Source organism: Triplophysa dalaica, chromosome 7 (assembly GCF_015846415.1).
Source record: "Triplophysa dalaica isolate WHDGS20190420 chromosome 7, ASM1584641v1, whole genome shotgun sequence".
Classification (NCBI taxonomy): domain Eukaryota; kingdom Metazoa; phylum Chordata; class Actinopteri; order Cypriniformes; family Nemacheilidae; genus Triplophysa; species Triplophysa dalaica.
In genome coordinates, this window is record NC_079548.1 from 19898051 (window position 1) to 19915768 (window position 17718).

Genomic DNA, 17718 nt, shown 5'->3' on the forward strand with positions numbered 1-17718 from the left:
ACCAGTTTTCATTATGGTTAAAGCTTCCCCATGGTTAAAGCTAGATATTGCTTATATCCAGTCCACGCGCCTAGCAAATAACCCCGCGAATTAATGCGTTAGTTGCGGTTCCGCCTATTTTTTTTTAGAAATAGACGTATCCTAATAATGACATGATTTTAAAACGAAAATAATTTTTTTTATGGTGTAGGTCTGATTGGATTTTTAAGACCTTTGAAACGCGGATTTAAGACATTTTAATGCTATTTAAGGCCTTATTTTCACATTATGGAATTTAAGACTTTTTAAGACTTTTTAAGGACCCGCGGACACCCTGGATAAAATCGAATAAAAGAAGATACTAGAATACGGTTTCTTTTGTTTAAAAGCTGAGACTCTGTTCTTTTATTTGACATATTGTTTGTCCATATATTCTTTACAGAAAATTTACTGTGAGCCATTAAAGTTGGGTGAAAATGATCAAAAACGCTGCCGTAGGCTGGCAACTTTTTTTTAAAGAGGCTGGCGGCGAATGAGTTAATAGTCCTGTCTCAACAACACATGACGATTTGATTATTTTATCACACCAACTAATAATGCTACGTGACATCATCATTCTGAAAGTGAGATCATTTTTAGTGGGAAAACATTGGTATTTGAGTAGTTTATAAATTCACTTGCTTTGTCTAAAATATTTCATTCCGTTTCATAAGATTTCAGGAATGAGTATTCTAAAAAACACCCTTAAGCCAGCTCTCCTTCAGTAAGTAATGGATAACTCTGTTTATTTTTATCCTGCAAGTTATAATATTAATTCTTTCCTGTGTGAATAATTAATAAAATGATGATGTTTCTAAAAGAACACCTAATATAAACATACCCTACACCCATTTCTGAAAATGCTTACATCTCAGATATACTGCATAAAAAAATCCTAAGAAACCTGAAGCTCTGCACACATCAAATTGTAAGTTGCGTTCAAACCGCAGAACATTGGTAACACAACTGAAAACATGAAACAAGTGCTAACTTTAGATGCTGAATCAGGGCTGGACAGACATCAGAAACAACAGGCTTACCAACAGACAGCAGGGGTCAAAGCTTCAGAGACCATACACAAAGCAACTAAGACAAAATGAGGGAAGGGAATTAAAAACCAAATGGGAGAAATCAGCATTTTAAATTACAACCCAAACACAAACCATCATGTGTCCTGTTTTTCTAAACAAACCAGCATGGCGTAAAACTGCTAAGTTCATGGGTCACCTCGTGCAGTAAGCCGCTCAGGTTAAGCAGCGTCTGTGGGCATATTTACTGGACCCGTGTAGCATGCACCTGGTGGCTCGCCCCAGTGACGTGAGAGCGCACCTTTCTGCTTCCCGTAGGGAGTGGTCATTGGTCAGTGTCAACAGAATCGGATCCGATTAGGGTGTGAATAGTGCTCCCACCTTAGGCAAACACGCCGTCCGGTCTAACGTGTCATTTATCAGCTCTTAATTAACTCAACGAGCATTTCACCGAGCGGAGCGCCAGTACTTCACTCTGCGCGTGGCGACCGGTCAAACGTCATTGCGCAGGTGAGCCCTTTTCGGCGCGTTCGGGCGAGACGGAGGACCAGCAGAGGACAAAAGAAGACTTCGCTGCAGGAGGAAGACGAGGAGGAAGAGGCTGTTGCCGTGGCGATACGTCCTACCGGCACGCCCCCCTCTTGCCCGCTCCCCGGCTCATCAGCACAGCTGCCTCCTGTGCTAATTAGCACCGCCTCTTAAGGAGCTCCTAAAGACCTTGTGAAAAATGAACGCTCATTTGAGAGGTCGTTAATTTGCACTGTTATGCAAATTAGGTGGCAATTAAGCAATAGATCAGAGGAGCGGCTCCCATTTATAACAAGCGAACGAGAAATATGACAGAAGCAAACAGGGCCGGGGAGAGTGGCGGATGGCTGCACTGAGGGGGAGTGTAAACTAACCTTAGCCCGCTGCACCTCAGAGAGAGAGAGAGAGAGAAACAGAGCGAGAGAGAAAGAGACTGTGTTGAAATGTGTGTACAGGTGAACGGCACGCTGTGTTCCTGGACTGCTTTTTTTAGCTGCCACATTTACAAAGCCAAGCCTGTATAACAGCACCTTGCATGCTTCCTGCAATCCAAACACATTTTTTTGCCTTATTTTGAGTAGGGCTGATCGATTAATGAAACCGCACACGATTTGGCGGTTGGCTACGATTTTTTATGCACAGTTTGTCAGTGAAGTATGGTTAAATGCAGCTGCATCCGAAAGTCAGAGGGCGCTTTCGCGCAGAAACGCCAATGCTCCACAGAAGTACAACCACGTGTATAACCAAAGTCCATTTACGGAAGTCGTGCCACTCGGCAGCCATGTTTGCAACGCCTCTGGGCAGCTATTTACGTCATAGCAAGTCCACAGTCCTATCTGCTTGAATGGGGGAAGGCAGACAATTCTAAATGCAAAAATCCCAATTAAACAGCATATTTTCGATCAATAATTAAACATGACATGACCAGAATCATAACTTTGGTTTGCTAAGCTTGAACTGCGCAAAAATCATCTTTTTCGAGGTCAACTGTGCCTGCTCACAGGCTAGAAAGCGCCTCACGATTTTGAGCTTTTAGGGGCAGTAATGATACACGCTGGATTCAGAGATGATGTGAGCCACATGAAAGCACGTGTGCAAACTAGTCTACGGGTCTAGATATTTCCATTCCGACCATGTAAAACTCAATCACAGGTCTTTATACACTATTAATATGTTTAATGGTGGATAAGCATAGATCCATCTACAAATGCAAATCTATAAGATTTGTCACTAAGCATCTGGTGAAAAGTCAATCTTTTGAGTATGTTAAACATGTTAAGCAACTGAGATCATGACTATAATGAAAATTCATTCACCCTGTATAACTTTCTTCAAAATATCTTCTTCTGTGTTCTACAGAAGAATGTTGATCATCTAACAACATTGGACATCATTGTCTTAACTCAAAACCACCGAAACATTTCTGAAAATATCTTCTTTTGTGTTTAACAGGAGAAAGAGACATATACAGGTTTTGAAAGACATGAGAGTGAATAAATAGCATTTTTTTTTGCATTTATTCTTGGGTCCAAGGTTTGTTCAAACGTCTCTCAACCCGTGGTGCGTAACTCATCCAGCACAGACAATAGTGTGTCAGCAGTAGCAATAGTGATGCTTGTCTTAGCAAACACCTTTATCTAGCGTCTGGTGAGTGAGACCGTATTGACACCTTTGCGTGAGACAAACAGATTATTCTAGATTAACAAAAGGCTAATGCCTCAATCCAAATGGCATGCACTGCAACCTGAAACTCCATGCCTGAAGACAAGCTTAAAGTGAGAGCAAACTCAGAGAGTCCTGACAGATCACCACTGCTCAAATCCCCTCTCCAGCGCTCTAGATTAGTCACAGAGCGCAGTGGAGACACTTCCACATGGGTATGGACGCCTCCCATCAATTGTAATTAATCCTTAATTATTCTGGATTAGGTGCTGGGCTCCGACTCTCTCCCACCTCGCCGTAGCCACGCTGGCTAATGTAATCCAGCTGAGGCCACATTTACATATCTTTAATTAAAGAAACATGGGCTTCTTTCAAACACTAGTCCCAAGACCAGGACAATAAGGGACATCTCCATGATATTCTCATTTCGCATGATTTTGACACGCGCCTCGGCTAAATGCAATTGCCGCTCCCGAGTGCTTAATCTCGCTCGGCGCACACGGGGTTCGGTTATTTATCAAAGTAACAAACGTCTAACAGATTTTTCATTAAATCTATGTGAAGTGTGTACAAGACTGTAATTAATTAGATGTTAATACAGTGACTTAATTTATTTTACCCCAAACCACTCGTTTATAAAAATGAGGATGCATCATTTGTAAAATTTGTAAAAAAAATAAAAAAAAGGGCTTGGACGACCAATAACGGCTTTGTAATGGTCATAAAACCAGGAAGGCTTGCTGACCAATGTGTACATAATTTAATATATTACAAAATGCCAAAAATACTCTGAAATAATTACTCTGAGAAAATAATGTGTGTTTGCAAAAAACAATCTGTATCGCCATCATTTGTGAAAATGACTAAATATATTAAAAATGTCTTATTGCTTCGGTTTAGTCACAATACAGTATAAGTATCCCATTAAAGGAACAGTTCACCCAAAAACAAAAATTATTTAATTTTGATTGTTTGTAACCACAGGCCATTGGTCCCCATTGACTTCCACAGTACAAAGAGAAAAAACGAGACGTTTCTCAAAATTTCATCTTTTGAGTTTCCCAGCCGAAATAGTCATATACAGGCTTTAAACCGCATGAGGAAGAATCAAAGATAACAGATTTTTTACTTAGGATGTACAATCGCTTTAATAGCAGAGTACTGAATATAGCACACTAGACTTTGAATTTAAAGTTCCAGCGAGAGCGCTTCACAAAGACTGGATCTGCCGCTTTTATTCTCAGAGCTGCACGTCATGCAGGCACACAGGTTTGCTTCAGGCTGATATGAGACAACATCTAGATTTCTCCATGTTTGCTGGAATCAAATCGTTGGGGTGTATTTAAGGTTTTTGTTGAGATGAGATATTTACTCATGCAGATGGTATATAATTCCAGTGTTAATGTTGTTTACCTTTTCATCATTAGACAGCCGTTTAAAGTGACAGGAAACTATTACGATAAACAGTGACTAAAAGAGCGAGCACTTTAAACATCACGCGCCTGTGCACGTCTGCGGTGATGCTGTCAAGTGAGACTTAGTTGCAAGTCAATCTATTGTTTTATTGTAATGACACAACAAAACAAAGTGAAATGTGACTGCTTGTTTTACACGTCATACAACACCTTCATGTTTAAGCAGACATTGCTACAGTACATTATAGATTCTTGTATTTTTTCATGTAAATGCCCAGTATGACCAGAGACAACATTCTACACTAAAAAATGAATGGAAAAATAAACGTATTTTTCCAGTAAACAAACACTAGAACAGGAAGTACTTGACGTATCAACTCAAAAGGCCTGTACGGTTTCAAATGTTTCCTTGCAGTCAAAAGCTCATCGTTCAATTCTGGTCGTCCAGTGTTAATAAAAGGCCTAATTCCTCCAGGAATAACCTAATGAGAGAAAAGACGCTCGGCCCACACAACATTAGGATGAAGCCGAGCTTTCGGGGTGACGCTGCCCCCTCCACCCACCGTTCTGGACCTTGCGATGGGGGAAGGGGGGCGCCTGTCAGGGCCAGGGGTCTGTGTGATATTAGCCGTCTGCCAATCCGGCGTGGGGAATGGACACAGAGTAATTACTGCTGCTCTTACTGCCTCATCAATCTCTCTCTATCGCTGTCTCTCTCTCCCCTCTCCCCCTTCACACTCTATCTTTCTCACTCCTGGAGCAGAGGAGGGGAAAACAGATTGAGTGACAGAGCACCACACAAGAAAAGCCGAATGAAACGGGGCCAACGTGAAATGATGATGTTAGGGAGGCAGGTTTTATGAATTTGGCTGTTTTCATATGATGGTATCTGAAGTGAAACCGACATCACCGCGTACATGTATGTTACTGTGAGTGTGTGTCTGTTGCGGTTTATTCAAGTTGTAAAAAGCCTTCACAGTCCACTGGCTCTTTTACCTACAGGCCTGCGGGCTTCACCTCGTAAAAAAGTCTGAGATTTTCTAACAAATCATAAAATTTTACAGGAGGGTTCAAATTAGGGGCTTTCAAAAACGAACGACACTTAAAAAGCCTCAATTATCTCTTCGGGCACGAAACCTCAGTCAATAAGTTCATCCAGGTTGGTTAAACAAGGATTTGAGGCCATGCTGGCTCACCCTGAAATCTTCATAAAACCATACTTTTTCTTTAAGTTACACACTGAAATATGTAGGCAACGGATTGAAGCTTACCATGCACGCTCAACTATTTGTTACTGCCAAAATATTTTAGAATTTGGCACCAAAGATTATATTTTTAATGCTTCAGGCAAAAATACTTCAACTATATGGTTTAATATCAAACATAAGAACAATCTTTAACTGGAAATCTCCAAAAAAAATCATTACATAAGAAAGACTGTATAACGGCAACATTAACTACACAGTTATGAAAGTTCTCTCGTATAGTTTTTAACACAGAATAAAACTTAAATGTGTTGAACTGTGGCCAGTTGGATCTTTAAGGCCATTTAAAACTTTTTTCTCCAATGACAAGTAATGAGAAACTACAGAAGTATTACAAAAGTCCAAAAATTATTATTCCTGGAAACTGGCAATATAGCGAACGCAGTGTCCAAGATGCTAGTAAATTAGGCTTAAATCATAACTCACCGGTGTTCTGGACAGATACTGGACATTTTGTACTTTTTTAAGGCTTTTCAAAACTACCAAAAGCTTTAACACATTTTAGTAAGAGTTATCCAAATTTGGTTGTAAAACTAAAATACATATTTTATCAAAGTTTCTTTGAGTACACTTTGTTCCTGTTCCTGACAAATAATTTTTTTGTCTTACATTTTTAAGATCATCTGTATAGAAATGCAATAACTGTAACTGGCCGGCACACCCTTTACCAAAATGGATTTAAAATTGGGGGGCACACGATGGAACCAGGGGGCCACAGTGTTGTAGCGTCATATGAAATCTAGAAATTCATGACAAATCGTGTACAATGAAATGCCAGAAAAATAAGACCACCGACCAAATGAATTGATGTTCCCATATTGTACAATTAAATATGTTTTTGGTTTAATAAAAATTCTATATTTAAGATCACAAGACTTTACTTGGGGGGAAACAAAGCTATACACCCTACACAAAGGGGGCCTTACAACGAAAAACTTTGAGAACCACTGTTCTACCAACATCAGCTTGATGTACTATTATGGGCTATTAGCGAGAAAGTTAAGAGTTATATCAAAGATAACAAATCTGGCTATAAAACTTTTTTCAAAAAGGAGTGAAAAGGGCTGCCGTTTGTGAATCTGAGATGTATTTTATGCTCTTTGAACAGCAAGTTCTGTTTTATGTGAGCTGCAAAGGTACAAGGATAAAGGAATAAAGGAAGTGTATAAGGGCGGTTAATGCGACCTTAACAAGAAACACAATTTTCTTGCTATTATTATACAAAATATTAATATAAATGAACTATAAATAAATTGTGATATTGTACCCAAACATAGGCTGAAAGTCAACTTCGGGTCAGGTACGTGCATACGATCAAACCGTCTATGAACAGCTTGCCTTGTATGATGTCATTAATTTGGAGACTACTTAAAAATTTACGTCACACACAAAGACTTCGTAAACTGCGAAACTAAGAAATCTAAAACGGGGATGAAAAATGGGGCAAAGCATAATAGAAATGCTGACTAACCACATCTGACGTAAAAATAAAATCCATGTTACACGTCCAATATCCGTATTCCTCACCGACTATGATTCATTTACATTGTGGTAAAAACAAACTACAAAGGATGTGACCCCAAAGATGAGCCAGTCAGCCCGAACAAAAGTCAGGGTGGCGAATAGGGTGAGAATCAACTTGCTGCAACCGTTTCGAGTAGATGGGGGAGGGCCAAGACCGATGAGACAACCGGCTTAGAAACCTCATCTTTCTCTTAATTTGTTTCTAAGGAGATTAATTAACAAATCTTACATTTCATGCGAATGAAGTTTATGTTAAACAGATGGGGATATGCGGTGGGGTGAGGGGGGGTCTAAGCATGACTTACATTTGAGCAGAACATTTCCTTAACAATAAAAACAATCTTCCCAACTGCAGCAGCACTCAGAGGAATTCAATGCCCCTCCCCCACTCCTCCCCAACCCTCCCCTCCACCTCCATTACCATATCAAAGCCCCGAGTTCAGAGCGAGTCTTCTCTTTCAAGAATGGAAGCAAGGCATCAGGAGGGAGGGAGGGAGGAGAGGACAAGACCGCAGCGGCGGAGAAAGGCCCGAGCTCCAGCTCGCTTTTATCCGCGTATGAGAGAGAGAAAGAGAGACGGAGGCAGACAGATAGAGACTGTGGAAAACAATGTAAGGACTACTGATCAGGAGTACAATCGTGTGCAGTACAGGAGGCTGCCTTCTTTAATTCACATTCCTCAGGCAGGAGATGAAAGCGGCGGGGAGATGCAGGAGAGGTAGTGCAGGTATATGGAGCCTGGAAGATGGTGGGGGGGTTTGTTGGGAGGGATGGACAACATCCACCACACAATGGCACAGGGCCTGTTCGCACCAAATTTTCCAAATGGGATTTTCAAGCAAAACGTTGATCAATATTAACCAATAGGAACAATATGGACGGCTAATGTGATGACGATTAAAATTTTTATTTTGAAACAAAAACACATGTTCATTCGCTATAACTGTGCAATAAACAGGTCTTAACGGCTGAACCGCATCCTTGATCAGACGGTAATGGCCTCCCTCCTGTCATCTAGTATATCAGCACATTTACACCGAAGTGTTGATGGTAAAACACCAATTCCAGATCGCGTTGGCTGATACCCGAAGTGACGTTTGGAAAAATTCTGACCATTAACTTCGCCTGTCCGCACACACACCTTCCATTTAGTGCCGCGTTTCTCCCAGGCCTCTCTCCCGGCTGGCAGGCTAAATGTGAAAATCAAAGTGAATGACATTAGGTAAATAAGACAGCGGGTTGCCTTGGCAACAGGGACAGCCCCCGACACCCGCTCCTCCAGCCTACCCTTTACTTGCATCCAATTATAGGAAAGTAAGACCGGGTTATTGACAGATTGCCACGAACCGACCGCTGCACATCATTTCTGCACTGTAATTCCACATGAGCGTGCTTGTTACGGAACCCGAGACGGATTCCAGTTGCAGGATATGACAGGAAAGAAACGAGAGAAACCGTGGCACAAAGACAACGCCGACACCTCCATAAATATTTAATCGTTTGTCAGCCTCTCGTTTGAGGGGAGAACGCTGCGGATATGCTAGAAAACTGACCACTGTGGATGTGCCGGTTAAAATGAGAGGGCTGTTGCCGGTTGGTTCCGTGGATGGTGTTCGCAATGAGAACATGCTGAATACGTGATATACAGGCCAACAGTGCGGCTAAAACGTACACACTTGTTGCCATCTCAAATCAAAGTGAAAATGTGCCCAACACAAACACTAAATCCATTACGGTGACACTTAATGACTCCAGTGGGCGACACAAAAGGACATATGCACACCCCAGAGCGACGCTATAGATGCTAAAAAAGAGGGTTGGGACATAATGCGTTCGGTTGGATGATTATTAAACACCTGTCTCTGCATATGGTCAATCCAGAATCAATACAATGTAATAACATCATCTACCGGAACGGCGGTTCTGGCTTGGCGGATTAAGCGATCGACTTACCTGTTTTCTCTTTGATCTCGCATAGCACGCTGAAGAGAGCCGGCTTCATCCTGTGGCAGTTCAGGGCATGTTTCCTGCAGGAAAGAAAGAACTTGTTAACAAGGTTCAGTGGACATTTCATTTCACATAGTAACAGACTGATACACAAGACTCTGCGTTAGCCAGTTTACAGGGTTTAGATAATACTTTCTCATTGGGTACTTTCCAAATTTTGCCTTTTCTTGTTTTAACGATTCATATTTACATGTAATTTTATGTAAATGTTAGAGTAAAATAATTTTTAAGTAACTCCACCATTTTTGGGACATCTTATTTGCCGAAATTTAATCACATGGACACTCTTTCACCAGTTAACCTTCAAAATGAAAACTCTGTCAACTGTGCGAATTTCTTTCAGAAATTTATTTTCAAAAATGTTGTTGACCAAAAACTGTTGGTTTTCTATTGTATGGACACAAAACCTATTCAAGTCAATGGGGACCAACGTTATTTTTGTTAACAACATTTTTCTAAATACCTTTTTTGTGTTCTGCAGAAGAAAGTCATACAGGTTTGAAATGACATGAAGTGTGTTAATGACATTTTTAAGGTTAACCATTCCTTAAATATCAGGATATAATACACATAATACTACAATGAAAATAAAATCTTTGCAGTAAAATGTAAGGGTAGACTCTTCTGAAAATCACCCCAATATGAACAACTATAACATTTATAGCGCACATCACAGTTCAGCTTTCAAACAAACAGGAGTTATTACACGTACTCTAAACATGCCTTTAACATTCACCCCTCGCTGTGATTACAATCACAAGTACAAACATCCACTCAGGAATCAATCACAGGAGATGTAATGGAAATGCAAAAGCTTTAGAGTCACGTCTTAGCGTCTGTAGATGGAAAAGATAGAGCAGCCCCGGATCACTCCGGCTAAATGAGTAACTGACACATGGTCTTCATTCGTCTTCGGGGAAAAGCATTCCACCCTTTAATGGTGTTGTCCAGTCCTTTTTACACCCCAAACGTGCTTAATTTATTGAGCAGGCCTGGCCAATATCAAAACAAGCGAGGACCTACGGCTCACAAAGGAAACGTTCTTCTCAAAGCGAGAATCATATGTGCGAAATCTGTTCATCGATCATTTCAGGGCAGTCTCCCATCAGCAAACTTTATTTCCAGGCTCAGTGGGCTCTGATGCGCAGGAAGCTTATCTACACGCGGCCAGATTTCAGGCGCTACTGTATTAGAGAGCAGATGAAGCGTGCTTTCCAGGAGCATTGTTAACCCCTGACAAACGGCAATAGTCCTGGTGTACTCATTAAAGTGGGGAAGCGCTGGTAGATTTTCGCTGAACAGCTGGGTTTAGCATGCCAGCTGAGCATGCAAAATGATAAAGACACAAATCACGTGACGCGCAGCCACTTTAAAGTACGCAAAAGGGTTTCTTTGCTTTGCATTAGCGTTTTTGTTCAAGGCTGTTGATGGACAACTGCTTACAATATGAAGTGTGTGACCCTGTCTGACGTTCGGAGACAAACGTATGACTTGTTTTCCATGTTGTTGTTTGGGAATACAGCTAAAATTCAATGTTGAAGGCCAGACAATATGATGCATACTGCACCACAATGCAAAGACCACTAGTCTTAAACTGTACAACAACACACCTGCCGCTTATATTGCGCAGCTGGTCGCAACTAAACAAAGGTTGAATGCTTCCCTTTGCTCCGAGGCAAATGGAACAAGATGAGGGAAAATCCCCCCAAAAGCAGGAGGCCTTAAGCTGATGACACACTTTGTAACTTGTTGGGTAATTTTGTCGGAAACAGGCGATAGCACGAGTTACTAACCTGAGAAGTAACTGTCGATTAGTTTCTTATCACTTTTCAATTGCGTTTCATCAAATGCAGGTTAGTTTGAAGCACAGCGAACAGATTTACTTCTAGCTATGACTCCATTTGCTGTCACAAATATTCTTTGTTGGGTTTAATGTGTTTTTGCGCTAGAATATTTCCGCTACGTCACGTTCAAGGTGAAAGAAAATAAAGACTGCAAAAGCGGTAGTCCTTAACGTTTGCAATAAACTCAAGCAATTCAAGCAGACAGAACCTGACAAATACAGAAACATTACATAACAACAACTGACAACACAAACAAAAACCCAAACGCACGTCTATGGATGGATGATCATGATGTGATTGAAACTTCTAGTGTTTTGTAAATACTGAGGGTTACGTGAAGGAGGCACAGGGATGAAATTAAGTGCAAGTATGTATGAAGTTAACCTGGATGTAAGAATGTGAGAATTAAAACTTAAAGTGCTACTCATTAAAGACTAAACTGTTTGATTTAAAGTATGTGAGTGTAATTTGCCCTTTATGGTCTGCATGGAGGGGATGATCAGGGAGGGAAGAGGAGGGGGGTGCTCATGCGCTCCTGTACTGACCTGTGCTGGAAGTTGAGCGGCAGGGCGCACCCTGCTGTGCTCCCCCCCAGCTCCCCCTCCCTCTGTGGGGTCCACTGCGCCGGTGCCTCCTCTGGCCAGCATCTGGACACAGGGCAACAGGGTGAGTGGCTCGGGGCAGAAGGCACAGACAGCGCTGGCATCTGCCTCCTGCGTCCCAAAGACATCCCCCCCATACATCCCGCTACACTGGGACCCCCACGGTAAAAAATGCAGATCAAGAGAAGAAACCGAGAAGCGTGGTATATGAGAAAGCATGCACGTGACGCAGAAATCAGAACATGTCTGATTTTGCCAAAAAATACTTGAGATGTTGGAACAAAGTTCTGAGTAACACGAGCAGTGCTAAGAAAAACGTATAGTCCTATAGGAAGCATGCTTTTGAAAACTAAATCTGCTTTTATGTCTAAAAATGTCTCATCTGATGTTTGCAAATAATGAATGGCGGCTTACTGAAAGAAGATGATCATTTGCATATTGCAGATTGTGTTTGGGTGTTAAGGTTAGCTCTACTCTATACTCTATGAGATGCAATCTAATCTGATTGATCAACTCAACACTGGACCTTATCTTCTAATATTGGCAGTAAAAGAGAGTCTTCTGCATTTCCTTTATTGAACATACAATAAAAAAGCAATTCAGAAGAGCCACGTTTTAATGCGCTCTTTCCATTCTCTGAATGAGGCATGGGCCTCTACTCGGCAAATAACACAGGTTTGGGACACATTACACTAATTAATCGAAGACGCATTATGATGAGACACAAATCTATTTAATGAGATACCACAACAGTGCATGTTTCATTACTATTAAATAAAGGACCTCTGTTTATTGAAAATGGAAAAAGTCACTGCACATTAAGGAACTATTTCCCACACTTAGAATTCTGACCCGTTGGACCCGGGAAACACTTTCCAAAATGTGCATGAAACTGCCTCCTCTGCCCTAAACCCGTACAACACTTAACAAAATAATAATGCATATTAGCCCCAAAAACATCCCACACTTAACAAAACAATGATGCATATTTCTCTCAGGCATCTCAACTATTTCAGCTCTGTGCGGAAGAACCGAAGGGCATTCTTGCTTCATAACCGCAGAAGACAAGACTGAACTTAGACTGAATGGAAATTTAGCCTTAAATGCAATTTCCGTTCACCGCTAACAACATCTCACGTCATGCTTAAAGGACTAGTCACCCAAAAATGAAACTCCTGAGTCCTGTCATCATTTACTCTTAAACATGAAGCTGTCAAATCTAATTTGCACTTGTTCATATTAAAACCTGACACCTGAAAACGTGTTGCACCAAGTCTATGAAGCTAAATGCCATTTGTTGTCACGCATCTCAACCAAACAGAGGTGCGAAAAAGCCTGTGTGTGGCAAAGTGCAAATTAGATTTAAGACCTACGGCAGTGGGAACGATATTCAGCAAAAGATAACAGTTATTTTAGCCGGGATCTCACACATGGATTCGAAAGACTGTAAAATGATTTTGACTAAGCAATTGAAACTTTTTTATTAGTAACTGCATTTCAACACCAGTCGAGATTAAAGATAATAAATTGAAATGACTCGTACGACAAATTAAGTTTGTGCATTCGATTAAGTTCAAATAGATTGTTTTTTTTAACAGTGCATAAAGCGCCAGTCTTGCGGTCTACTTTTATAACACAATGGACATTCCTCAAAACATCTCCACTTGTTTTAATCTCTTCTTGAATTAGCAGAAAATCAGTCATAGGTTACAAAAAACATAAAACGGGCAGTAAATGATGACACGCATATCTGGGTGAACTACTCCTGGTTGTTTACTCTAAAAAACCAAGAGTCAGACCCTCTCAAAGGAGTCTCTTCTAAAGGTGTAATAAAACGCCTATCACCCGCATTAAACGAGAGAAACGCTGCAATATATGTAAAAGGCGACCCCTCCATCTCATTAATAGAAACTCAATTTGCGGACAGCTGCACCCTCGCGCACATTATAGGAGAATTGATTGCGCCCAACACACAATGAAAAGGATGAACACCAGGGAGGAGGGGAAGAGAGAAGTGAATTAATTAAGAGAACCAGGTGGTCAAATGGCTTGGTGGAAAATCACAAGCTAATGACACATCACAGTCCATAGACGCACGCGATCCCTCATTAAACGGCGTCTTTTGTCCGGGATCAGCGCGCGAGTTGACCTCTCAACAGATCGCAGGTCACGGCGCGCGATCCGCTCGCGAAAGGATCGATCGCATCCCGGTCAATATGATATACACCGGCCGGACTTGAGGGAAATCTCGAGCAAAACCGGAAAAAGTCGCCTGTCGGGTTGTTTGTTTCGTCTGGAACGGAGCTCCAGTCTGACAACGTTTGACGGCGATGACTTAATTAGGCGCGCGCTAATTATCTATGCTAATGACGACGTAGCAGATTAATCCAATTCATTTATCTAGCGGCCCTCGTTCTGGCAGACGCTCACTTAAAACCAAATGGCTTCGCAGAGCCTATGGTGTCTCTGATAACAAACATATCGGTTGACCTCTAAAGCCTCTCTGAAAACGTGAAGCGACCCTACTTAGCGCACCAGAAGTGTTGTTTAGAAATTGCGCTTTTTATGTTTATCTGAGGCTTTTGGTTTTAACTTGACGGGAGCTGTTTGGATCTCTTTCATTTGCAGATTTATAGGAAAACGGATCGTGTAAACTCATTGTTCGTTTAAAAGTCTCATGAAAAGCACATGATTTAATTATCCATTAAATAGTAAAACTCCGCAAAGAAAACTGTGGCAGGCAACCCTTCACCGCGCGTTTGTTTAATCGCCACATGGGAATTTGCTGCAATTCATTTTCGGGCGAAAAGAACAGCTCGTGGATACTGTGGCTGTGTGATGCCTCTATGCGTACACGTTGTTTATATACACGCTGTGTGTTTTATGGTTGTCTGCACTATAGTAAAAAAAGTATGCAGTTTTGCATAAAATTTAGGTGTGATCCGCAGGAAAACAATGTGAGTCCATGTTTTCAACACTCTTACTTCTCACACGGGTCTGCTTACCTCGCCTGGGCTTCGTCGAGGCTCTCGTCCGTGATGGCCATTATCTGCTGGAGAATATCCCCAATGTCTTGCTGCGGCTGGCCGAGGGATTGCTGCTTCCGAACCGAATCGGGGTCACCCACGTCGGCTTGAGAGAGTCCGCCGAGTCCGCCCATGCTAGCCAGCATTCGGGTCTGTTCATCCATAATACTTTTACGCCAAATTTCGCCGTTTCCCCACCGCAAACCAATGAAAACGTTTCACGCCCGTGCACCGATCTACCTTAGTGACCATGTACCGCCACCAACGTAACTATTAACCCGGAGCCTAACGAACGCCTATATAAAAACAACGTAAACAGATTGGAAACGTGAAATCTGTCCACATTAAAACGACGCGTGGATGTTGTCTAAATGTAGTGCATTGGTTTGCAACCAGCACGCATGGGTCTGTGCGGGAGAAATATACCAGACGGCATGCAATTCCTGCAAAAACTATTTTAAATCGGCGTCGGTGCAAAAAAACACGTCAAATCGAAAGGTAGGCGCCGGAGACTAGCGCGCAATCTAACATGAAAATAAACGCGTCCCTGGAAACATGAAGTATCCCACGCGCTGCATCTCAAAGTATATCCTCTCTTAACAACTTGCAGTCTGCTATAAAACCTCTAAAAACGCGTGCGAACAAAACACGGCGCTCGCTTTTTCCTCAGCGTGTTGTTGTCGATGACAGCTAGAAGCAGGAGAAATCTCAGTATACGGAGCGACACTAACGTTACTAACAAGCTGGACTAAACCAACCAGCGCTGCTAACAAGCTAATAGAGAGAAAAAAAGTGCCCGCTGGTAATAAATCAAAATAGAAACTCCACAGTTGGTTTATTAACGTCTCCCCCCTTAGGAAAAATAAAAACACGACCGCGAAAATAAATTTCGAGAGCAATTAATTATTGTAACAGTTTTCAGGCGCAAGGAAGAAATCACCGACACAATTGACTCGCAGTCTTTGCTAGCTGCTTAGCAGCGAGGCTAACTAGCATTTGAGCGATGCTAGCAACAAATTCATACGGCTCCACGAACCCTTCGGGACCGACAGCAGACTGCCCCCTGGCCCTGCGCTAAATGCCCCGACCGCGGTGCACGACTTCTATGCGGACGGCGCGAAAAAACTGCGTTCACGGCTCAGAATGGAAATGCTCAGCTCCATCCCAGCCAACTCGAGACAGTTGGTTTCTTCCCAAGCCGTGGTGCTGTCGTAGAAAGACTTTCCCCTCTCTCTTGCGTTCTCCTCCTCGGCGACTCTTTCTCCCCCTATGATCGAACGCACCGCTGCGCGCACTCACGCTACTACAGACGACGCAATACGTCAGCAGCGCGCGCACGAGCGCTGCTACTTGAGAAAGCCTCTAGAGGCAGTGAACGCGCACACTTTGACTGCACTGTTAAGATTTGAAAATCTGTTGTACAGCTTTGTGAGATTGCTTTCATTTGTTTGACTCTGCCCTGGTGACTATAAACCTTGCTTTCATATTTCTTATAAGACATTTAGGTAACAGCAAGTGAAACAATGAACTATTGTTTCCTGAACACTGCCTGACTTCTTTTTCAGAATTACATCCACAGAAGGGTGTCTTGTGCAAACATTTTAAATGCAATGCCAGTGTTATCCACCTAACTTGCACTGGAGTTTAGAGCAATCATTTATTGACTTAAAAGAATTGACTATGCAGATTTTGCAGGAACTGTAGGCTGTATGATGTCAAATCCACATTCAAATATTTTAAATGTTATGTTTCACTTAGAAAAAAGTAAAATGGGGCAAATTGTGATCATTTAATTGACTCAAATCAATGCTTGTGGACAAATAACGGTTTCAAAAAACCCAAGTACGAGGTTTGGATTGGTGAAACAGTCATATTTTAACATGCCTTCTAGATCATTTGCACCAAATTGCAAAAAGAATTACAATATTCAGCAAATGGTATTTAGCATACAAAAGACAATTGTGACAAAATAATCTTGTTTAGCTTGACCTTAAACACACACACTCACATTTTAACAGTATAACACTGTCCAAAATACATTAAACAACTAGTGACATTTTCATTGTGTCATTTAAGACTAAATGAGACTATAGGCCAAATTTGTGCTATAGGACAATATTTAAAGGGATAGTCTACCCAAAAATGAAAAATCTGTCATAATTTACTCTCCCTCAGGTTGTTTCAAACCTGTTTACATTTCTTTGATTCATTGAACACAGGGAAAGATGTTTGGAAGAACGTTAGAAATTTTCAGTTCTGGGACATCATTCACTACCACAGTGGGGAAAAAATATTGTATTTTGTTAACACATGATGAGATATTTTGAAGAATTTCGGAAAACAAAAAGTTCTCGGGCAAATTTGACTTCCATTTAATTCTTCCTACTATGGTGGACAACGATGTTCCAGAATTGAAAATTATTAACATTCATCCAAATATAATTTATACATGTATGGAATTACATAAGAGTGGGTAAATGATGACAGAATTTTAATTTTTGGGTGAATTATCACTTCCAGTTTATATACAAAGATATCAATGTATTTGATACATGTTTGTCTTGTCATAAGGTGAAATAATGTATCCTAGAGTGAAAAAGATAAGGTGTGCAACACCCTTTTAAGAACATATTCATTATCTGAAATGTCTGGTAAATGTAATCTGAAAGAATTACAGACATTTGATCTGTATTTTCAATAAAGACACTAAAAACCACTAGGACCCAACAAACTAACCTAAACCAAAAGGTTTTTGAAAATGTGATTGAATACAACAGTTTAAGTGTTAAAATGTAAGTG

The 17718-nt window shown here is 41.3% G+C and overlaps 1 protein-coding gene across 3 annotated transcripts in view; it reads right to left on the reverse strand.

The window, feature by feature from the left end:
* Positions 1-16212, reverse strand: part of pbx4 (pre-B-cell leukemia transcription factor 4) — a 30979-nt gene extending 14767 nt beyond the window's left edge. For 2 of the 3 annotated variants that reach the window (XM_056752586.1, XM_056752584.1), the window contains exons 1-3: positions 14899-16212; positions 11837-11938; positions 9394-9467 (exon numbers count right to left, since the gene is read on the reverse strand). In XM_056752586.1, coding sequence (XP_056608564.1) covers positions 9394-9467; positions 11837-11938; positions 14899-15083 — 361 coding nt within the window. In that variant the 5' untranslated portion in view covers positions 15084-16212. The remainder of the gene's footprint in view (positions 1-9393; positions 9468-11836; positions 11939-14898) is intronic. The other variant, XM_056752585.1, reaches the window with a different exon arrangement.
* Between the last annotated feature and the right edge of the window lie 1506 nt (positions 16213-17718).